This window comes from Otolemur garnettii, unplaced genomic scaffold (genome assembly GCF_000181295.1).
Source record: "Otolemur garnettii isolate 467f Iridium unplaced genomic scaffold, OtoGar3 scaffold00073, whole genome shotgun sequence".
NCBI lineage: Eukaryota > Metazoa > Chordata > Mammalia > Primates > Galagidae > Otolemur > Otolemur garnettii.
This window is the reverse complement of record NW_003852468.1, coordinates 4,021,757-4,031,832: the sequence shown is the minus strand read 5'-3', so window position 1 is coordinate 4,031,832 and position 10,076 is coordinate 4,021,757. Positions and strand designations below refer to the sequence as shown.

Here is a 10,076-nt window from a genome sequence, read left to right as displayed (position 1 = left end):
CAATCTCCTGCTGGGAATGTAAACGATGTGTCTGAAACATTTTATGGCTTCTCTGGGAAGAACAGCTCCTTGTCTGATAAGGGAAAAGCAGCTCCTTATCTGATAAAGGTTAGCATACTCCAGACAGTGGGGATGGGCGGCCATCTGGCGTCATTTGGCTCCCGACAAAGGATGTAGGAATAGAACCATAAATTACATGAAATATAAAAATAATGGTTTGTGAATAACTTAAAATTGATGGATTATACTTTTTCTCTTCTCAGATGATGAAACATGCCTGGGATAATTATAGGACATATGGGTGGGGACATAATGAACTTCGACCTATTGCCAGGAAAGGACACTCCACTAACATATTTGGTAAGTTTACTTTTTCTAATTACACTCTACCTCCATCTTTTTTTTTTTTTTTCAGATTAATATGAGGGTAGACAATTAGGTTGCATTTGTTTGCATTTTTTGGGTAAAGTCCAAGCTGTAGTTGTGTCCCTCACCCAGGAGGTGTGCCATATACCCTTACATTGTGCCCATTAGATGGAAGCACACCAATCCCTCCTTACTCCTCCCCTCTTGAGTCTGTGGTTTTCTCTTGTGTGTCCACCTACATCTCTTAGAACAAGAGCTCACTTTTTAAAGAACTTTCTAAAATCTGAGTATTTCTGTGGAACTGTAATTTGAAGAAATATGTATGTTTTTTGTAAGTTTGCATCTAGATTTAGTTCTAGTTGCTTTGGAATACACAGATGAGGTAAATTTTCTGTTTACATATGGATGCTTTAGTAATTTATCTCAGTATTTTGGAGTTTTTTCCTATCTTCTTTAATGTCAGGAAAGGTATGCACCTATTTGTTGTTTTTTCCTTCAACACATTACCAATTCTCATACATTGTGCTATGTAGAGGAAGAAATGATAGATAGGACATTTGAGCAGTACTATCTGTGTACATTAAATAAAACCCAAACAAGAAGCATGCCCATGATGATTTTTGTTGGCAAATTGAGTGGATTTTATTATACATTCACAGTTCCTAAGGAAAAATTAACAATGAATGTGAATTAAAATTTTGGGAAGAGCTGTGTTTGTTTTGAATTTGTTCTTTCTGCCTCTTTTGAACTTATTCTACTTGTTAAAATTCCCAATATAACTGACTGAGGAAGTAAGTTAACTTACTTAACTAATTTAGCTGACAGCTTTTACTAAGCCAAAGATAAGTCTTGAGAATTGTCTAGCTGTTCTTTGTAGTCTTTACTCTGTTTCCTAATTTTAAATGCTTAACATGACGGTTATCTTTTAAGTATAATAGCTGAAGGCAAGACAATTTTAATGGAGTAAGAAGATACATATACTAGTTATATGCAAAATAGTTTTCTTTATTACTTACAGTATACCATCACAGTAATACAAGTAATAGCAGTTATCTTTGTGACACTATGAAAAAGCTTTTCTTATAATTTGTTATTATTTATTTTCTGTCAGAAAAGGAAGATGTCTTAAAAATGATTTCAGTTATCACATAATGAAATAAAGCATATTTCCTCAGCAGGGGTTATAGTTAGGAAAATTTCCATTGCTTTATGGATTTGTAATATGAGGCTTTAGTGTACTAAAAGATATTATATTCAATAATTAATTAAAATTAAAATTAGAGCCTCTGTTTGTAATTATCCCTTTATATTAAACTCAATGATAAACCCTAAGCCCTTTTAAAGGATTCCATTATAAATGTATTAAAAATAAGAATTGGATGTTGATTTTTTACTGTTTTCAAGCCATGTTTCTTAGAACATGTAATGTGTTAACATTTACCAAATAGATATTGGTTCTGATACTGCTTTAGTAAACTTAAAAGAGAAAACATTTAATAGGAAATTTTTTATTGTGTTTAGTGTTTTCTATGGTGTTTAATGTTTTTAATAGGAAACATTCATTGTGAGAAGAAAGTTATAATGAAGTGATAGAAAAGGCAAAAATTCAATGTGCAGAATTTTTGGTAGTCAAAATTAAGCGCTTATGTTTTTATGAATTTATTGAATGATTACAGTTCTTTTCTAGTCAAGTGAGCTAAGTGGAAATAGATCCTTTATTACATGTTCTATTTTATGTTTGTAGAAAGGCATTTAGTTTATTGAAAGATTAATTTTTAAATTAAAGATTTTGTTTTGTACTAAACTGTTTCTTCTGTGTATTTCTTACTCTTTTTAGTGAGTACAATTTGAATTTAAAATAACAGTTTTTATCTTAAATAGAAAAAGTCAAAGAGCGTCTCATTTGACATCTCAAACTCAGTAGGCCTTTATAGAATCAGAGTCTTAGAGTTAGAAGAAACTTTAAAGTCCAGCTTCTCTTATTACGGTAGGAACATACAGGTGGGAAATGGATGGACCTTTATTTGCATAATCCTAGATTATCAGAGAAACATTAACTTAATTTTTTTTTCTTTTTCTTATCTTTGACTATTAAACATTTCTTTTATTTGGTAACTGAACTCAGCGTTCCTCTGACTTCTATGTAGTTAGCCCTTGGCATTAGAGGACTCTTTATGTGCAGATAACAGAAAATTGATTGCAAAATGTCTTAAACAAAAAAAGAAGTTTCCGGCAGCACCAGTGGCTCAGTGGATAGGGCTCTGGCCCCATATACAGAGGGTGGGGAGGATCAAACCTGGCCCCAGCCAAACTGCAGCAAAAAATAGCCGGGCGTTGTGGTGGGTGCCTGTAGTCCCAGCTACTTGGGAGGTTGAGGCAAGAGAATACCTAAGCCCAAGAATTTGAGGTTGCTGTGAGCTGTAACACTACAGCACTCTACCGAGGGCAATAAAGTGAGACTCTGTCTCTTAAAAAAAAAAAAAAAAAAGAGCTCAATGAAATCCTGGTGTAAATCTGATTCCAGCTGATCTATTTTTATCTCTTTCCCTCTGTTTTCCTCTCTGTGTTGATATTGTCAAGCCAGCTTCTTAGCAGGATGGCTGCAGCAATTTGAAGTTTCTTATCTTCATACTACCTATTTCTGTAGAAAAAGGAACACTTGTCAAGACAAGGGCACTTGGGTTTTTAAGAAATATCATTGAAGGGCTCGTTGTTTCTTGTCTCTAATTGGGTTTTGTGCTGATAATTGAACCAAATGTTTGATGTAGGTAGAGGGATGAATACATTCCTTTGGTTTTGCCTGATTAGGGCCTCTGCAGCTTGTGAGTGGGGGGTCTCACTAGACATAAGTTAGCACTGATACTAATTATTATAGTAGTGATTAACAGACTGAATTCTTTTTATTTAGATATTCTAGAGAATTGAAAGAGTTCTGTTGGGGATTGGTCTTGTTACATTTAAAAAAAACATTTGCAATACTTTCTGAAAGGGTGCTTTTCATTTTTCCTGTGTGTATATATAGATGGATGTTTGTGTGTGTATACATGTTTGTAAACAACTTCTTTTTTTTATTGCCAATTTAACTGTGATTTGCTAATATTTTGCTGGTGATATTTGCTTTTTTATTTACAAGAGATGTTATTCTGTACTTTTCTTTTACTATCTTTGTCCTGTTTTGTTATGAGGGTAATGCTGACCTCATAAAATAAGTTGGGAAGTGTTCTCTGCTCTGTGGTCTTCTGTAAAAGCTTGGTTAGAATTGGTTTGATTGTTTTTCTTAAATGTTTGGTATATTTTACTAGTTTGTTAATTTTATAGGTCTTTTCACAGAAGCAACTTTTATTTTCAATGATTTTTAAAATTTTTTGTGTGTTCTCATTTTTTTGATTTCTCATCTTTTTTATTTTCTTCCTTTTGCAGGATTTGGGTTGATTTTGCTCTTTTCTAGTTTCTTGAAGTAGAAACCTAGATTATTGATTTGAAATTCTTTTTTCTAACATAAATATTTAGTACTATAAATTTCTTGGTAAGTGCTGATTTAGTTGCATTCCAGAGACTTTTGCTATATTTTAATTTTCATTGAATTCATATGTTTAAAAATTTTCTGTAAGTTAAGTTTTGAGTGTTTAGAGATTTGTTTTTAACCTGCTGTTATTGATTTCTCATTTTAATTCCATTATGATTAGAGAATGTACTTTGTATGATTTCAGTTCTTTTAAATTGTTTTAGGTTTGCTTTATGACCCAGTGTATTGTCTATCTTGGTGAATTTTCCACTTGTGTTTGAGGAGAGTATATAGATGTGTATTCTGCTGTCATTGTGTAGAATGTTCTGTTGATATCAGCTAGCTCCCATTGGTTAATAAGATTGTTCAGGCTTTCTTTGTCCTAACTGGCAGTCTGTCTACTGGTTCCTTCAGTTACTTGAGAGAGAGGTGTTGACGTCCCCAGCTTTCATTTTTAGATTTGTCTCTTACTTTTGTTAGTTCTGTCAGCTATTGCTCCACGTATTTTGAGGTACTCTTGTTAGGTGTTTATATATTTAGGATTATTGTATGTGTTCTTGGTAGCATCACTAAAGTGCTAATACAAAAATCAAGCCAAGATATTTCAAGAAAAGGAAACTGTAGACTAACAGACATGAAATAGATATAAAAGTATTTAGTCAAATTATAGTAAATCTAATTCAGTAATATAGTTGTCTGTAAGTATCCATGAGAGTTGATTTCAGGATCCCTGAAAATACTACAGCCTGTGGATGCTCAAGTCCCTTGTACATATAAAATTGCATAATATTTACAAATAACTTAAGCATTTTCTCCCATAAACTTTAAATCATCTCTGGATTACTTAGAATACATAATATCATGTAAATACTATGTAAAAAGTGGTTATACTGTATTTTTTTGTGTTGTTTTAATATTTGTATTGTTATTTTTTATTTTTCTCTAAATATTTTTGATCCATGGTTGGCTGAATCCATAAATGCAGAACTTGCAGAAATGGCATCTCTCTTCCTATATTTACGTCCTTTTAAATTTCTCTTGATAATGACTTAAAACTTTTTAGTGTATAGGTTTTACTTACATTTTGTTAAGTTTGTCCACATATTGTTCATATTTTTGATGCTATTGTAAGTGACATTTTAAAAGTTACATTTATATCTTTACTGCTAATCTATAGAAATACAATTAAATTTGTACATTTAAATTGTATTCTATGACCTTACTAAATTTGTTTTTTCATTCTAGTACTTTTTTTGTTTCTTTGGGAGAATCTTTAGAATTCTCTTCGTGGACAATCATGTACTTAAAAAAGGAAGACAGTTTTTTACTTCTTTATTTCTAATCTTTATTCTTTTCCATCTTGCCTTTGTGCATTGGCTAAGACCTCCAGTGCACTATACACGCAAGTGAGAGAGCAAATATCCTTACCTAGTTCACAAACTTAGGGGAAAGCAGCAGATCTTTCAATATAAAGTATTTGGGTTGTTTTTCCCCCAATTTTTGTTTGTTTTGTAGTGTTGTTTTGAAATTCTCTTTATCAAATAAAGAACTTTCCTTTTTAGTCTAGCATGCTGAGAGTTTTTATCACAGATGGATGTTGAATATTGTTAAATACTTTTTCTGCATCTGGTTAGATAATTGTATGATTTTTCTTTAATATCTTTCCTTAATATCTTGAATTACATTAACCAGTTTCCAAATGTTAAGCTAACTGTATATCCCTAGAATAAGCCCCACTTAATAATGAAGTATTATTCTTTTTTTTTTTTGTAGAGACAGAGACTCACTTTATTGCCCTAGAGTGCTGTGAAGTCACACAGCTCACAGCAACCTCCAACTCCTGGGCTTAGGTGATTCTCTTGCCTCAGCCTCTGGAGTAGCTGGGACTATAGGCACCTGCCACAATGCCCAGCTATTTTTTGTTGTTGTTGTTGTTGTTGTTGCAGTTTGGCTGGGGTCTGGTTTGAATCCGCCACCCTCAGTATATGGGTGAGCCACAGGCACTGCCCTGAAGTATTATTCTTTTTATATAGTCTACCCTCTGTATCTGTAAGTTCTATGTCCATGGGTTCAAGAGCATTCCAAAACAGAGATAAAGATAATTTTAAAATCTTTAAAATAGTTTATTATTCTAAAGAATTTCAAATAACAAGAGTATTTCAATAAGAGAATTTCAGTCTCCATAATAAATTTTTTTTTTTTTTTTGAGACAAGGTCTCACTTTGTCACCCTTGGTAGAGTGCTGTGGTGTCATAGCTCCCAGCAACCTCAAACTCCTGGGCTTAAGCAATTCTCCTGCATCAGCCTTCTGAGTAGCTGGGACTACAGGTGCCTGCCACAATGCCCAGCTATTTTTAGAGACCAGGTCTCACTCTGGCTCAGGCTGGTCTCAAACCTATGATCTCAGGCAATCCACCTGCCTCGCGTCCCAAGTGCTAGGATTACAGGTGTGAGCCAGCGCTCCTGGCCCTCCCATAAGTAAATGTTAGTGAAACATAGGCACACCTGTTTGTTTATTTATGGTTTCTTTCATGCAGCAACAGCATAGTGGAATAGTTGTGACAAGAGACCATATTGCCTGCAAAGCCTAAAGTATTTACTGTCTGGCTGTTTACCAAAAAAGTTTGCCAGCCCCTGGTTTATTATTTTTTTGAGACAGGGTCTTGTCACCCAGGCTGGAGGGTAGTGGTATGATCATAGCTCACTGCAGTCTCAAATGCTTAGCCTCAAGGGATACTCCTGCCTCAGCCTCCTGAGAAGCTGGGACTATAGGTATGCCCCACCATGTCTGGTTAATTTTTTTGTCTCTCTCTCTTTCTTTTTTCTTTTTTTTTATAGTGATGGGGTTTTGCTAGGTTGCCCAGCTGGGTCTTGAACTCCTGGCTCCAAGCACTCCTCCCACCTCAACCTTCTAAAGTACTGGAATTATAGGCATGAACCACTGTACTAAGCCACAAACTAATTTTTAAAAGGAAGAAAGTTGAAGGGTTTATGCAATCTGGTTTTAAGATTTCCATAAAGCTATAGTTGAGGACAATGTGATTTCAACATAAGAGTAAACATAGAGATTAGCAGAGAAGAATAGAAATAGAACTGCACATACATGGTTAATTGATTTCAACAAAGGTAGTAAGTACATAGTTTAGAATTGGGAAAGTAAAATTCAAACTACAGTGCAGTATCTCTACACATCCATTAAAATGTCTAAAATTCGAAAGATAGCGATACCAAATATAGACAGTGATACTGACAACTGTCTCATGTTGCCATTGGGAGGATAAAATGACATGCTCTGGAAAGCAGTTTGTCAGTTTTTTATAAAGTTAAACGTGGACTTACTGTATAGCATAGTGAGTCTACTCCTAAATATTTCTGTGCTAATCATAAATGAGTTCAGATGTAGTTGTATTTTTCTTAGTTAGGTTTTTATCATAAATGGTGTAAAGGATTTATAAATTGAATTTTAGGCTTTTTTTCTGTTAAAGTTTATGTGAGAATTACTTTTAAAATTAAAGTAGAATTCAGTCTGTGACATTTTCCAAATATGGTAATTTTGTAGTTCTAGGTAGCACTTTGAAAACTTCTTAATTTCCTGTATGTTTTTTGGTCTGTCTATTTAAATTTTGTTTTTTCTTTTATAAGCCAAAATAATACATATTTTATGTGAAATCATCAATGTGAAATCATCAATTCTACTCATATTTTCAAATTAGTGGTGAAAATATGCATAAAGTAAGCTTTTTATATATAACTAAAAAGTTTGTTGCATTTTTATTTTGTGTGTTTTTATATTTTTGTCTACTTTTAAAAAATGAAGTTAGTGGCAGATTTGTTATATATTTTTCATAGAATCATCTCTTGAATTTATTTTGAGAATTTTCTTCATTTCTAATTCATTGATTTCTGCATTTAGCTTTACTATTTCTTCCATTTTATTATTCAGGTTTATTATTTTTAGTAGAATACTGAATTTAGTTATTTTCTTGTTCCTATTAAATAGTATAAATATTTTACATTATTAATTTTTCCTTTGAGAATTGTTTTAGTTGATTCCTATGTTCTCATACTAATTTTTTATTGATATTTTATATACTCTACAATGTCATGTCTTGCTACTTCTTTGACACAAGGGTGGTATTAGACCTTCTCATTTATTCGTGTCAGAATCTTCAGTTGTCTGGGTAAAGAATCATAGTTATAGCCAGTAATTTCAATTTTGCCCTTCTCTTCCTTGAGCTTTTTACTAGCTCATGGCAGCTTGTGGCACTAACCAGAACTGGTACAGGCTAGGTGGGGTCAGGTCTTTTTCTGTATGCCTTATAGAACTAAATAAATAACTAGGTAATTGAGGAGCATAACTACCTACAACAATTAAAATAAGAACAAAATGGTATTCTTAGTGATTTAAAGTAGGTTTGATAAGTGTTGTGTATAAAAAACTAAAATAGAAAAAGATGCATATTCAAGCAGTTATGCAAGAGATAGGGGTATATAGGTGATTAAATGGCTTGATAAAGTTTTTATCTTTATAAAAATCTAAGGAACAGGAAAAGTAAAAGAAGGTACGTAATAGCCCAGAACTAACATTCTAGATAATATCAGCATGAAGGGAACTGAGTAGAGAGAAGAACAAGGAGTTTATCAGAGTGTATTTGGAGTACTTATTAGTGGAAAGATGTAAGAATTGATAAGTTGAAGAAATCATTAGCACATAAATAAAAGAATGGCATGTAAGTTAAGAATAGCCATCATAAGGACAAATTTGTGTATCTTTAAGGCACCGTAAGAAATTGGTTTTTACTCAGCAAAAAGAGGATGGAAAAAGAGAGAAAAGAAAAGAAAGAAGAATAGATGGAAAATGTCAGCTAAGTAATGTTGAATGCTGGCTTCGTAAAGGCAACTCAAACTCTGCTGATAAGACAGTTGTTAATGCTTACTCTTGTAAGCACATCACTACTTCACCAGAGCCTCAGTAGCCTTTCAGAGTTGGGAAAGACAAAGTCAAAGTATTTATTGAGATTTAAAATCTGGTTTAAGGTGAATGTTCTAATTGGGGTACAGATAATGGTTATGATCAGGTAAGGATCCTGATATGTGTATAATAGTTTAGAATTGGTAAAGGGAAATTTTGGCAAGGAGTTCAGAGTCTTGAGGTGTAAATCATCATTTAAGAACCCATCTGCTGTTATTTATTCTTTTTCTACACTACAAGATTTGTTTTGCTTCTATTTTATTTAGGATTTTTGCAGTTATTTTCATTAGTAAGATTGGCCTTTTGTGTTTCTGTTATTTGGTTTAGTGGTAGGTTGACTTTGAATTAATCCCTCCATCCTTCCTTCTCTGGAACATTTAAGATCAGGATTATCTCTTTGTTAAAGATAGGTATATATCTCATTATTTTCTTTTTCTCTACATTGATTTTGTTTTGTGGTTTTCTTTGTTAGTATGATCTACTTGCTTTTTTATTGTTATAGATTACCAAGTTTCTGTTCTGGTATGGTTGTATGTTTATTTTGTTCTATATTTATTTAATTTTTATTTTATTATTTTTTAATAAGTCATAACTTAGTACACTGATGCATTTATGGGGCTCAGCGTACTGCTTTGATATACAATGTGAAATGCTTACATTGAACTAAGCAATGAAATGCTTACATTGAACTAACACATGCATCACAATTATACTCATTTCTTAATAGTTTTGAAATGTACCATTGCATCATGCACATTTGGTGAGGCCCTCCCTCCTCCCTAATCCCCTCCCCCCTCCCTTCTCTCTCTTCTTTCCTTCTACTTTCTGGACTATAGTTATGTTTTGCCATTCATATGAGTGTGTAGATGGTTATATATTGATTTTATAATAGTATCAAGTACATTGGATACTTTCCCCCCCATTCTTGAGATACTTTATTAAGAAGAATATATTCCAGCTCTATCCAGGTAAACTTAAAAGATGTGAAGTCTCTATCTTTTTTATAGCTGCATAGTATTCCATAGTGTACATATACCACAGTTTGTTAATCCATTCATGGGTCGACGGGCACTTGGGCTGTTTCCATGTCTTGGCTATTATGAATTGGGCTGCAGTAAACATTCTGGTACAAATGTCTTTGTTGTAAAATAATTTTTGATCATCTGGGTATATACCTAGTAGAGGAATTGCAGGATTGAATGGTAGGTCTACTTTTAGTTCCTTGAGTGTTCT

General features: G+C 33.0%; 1 protein-coding gene across 1 annotated transcript in view; it reads left to right on the top strand.

Moving 5' to 3' along the window:
• Positions 1-10,076, top strand: part of MAN1A2 (mannosidase alpha class 1A member 2) — a 184,331-nt gene that overhangs the window by 47,570 nt on the left and 126,685 nt on the right. Inside the window, exon 3 of the mRNA XM_003793819.2 lies at positions 264-360. Within this exon, the coding sequence (XP_003793867.1) occupies positions 264-360 (97 nt within the window). The remainder of the gene's footprint in view (positions 1-263; positions 361-10,076) is intronic.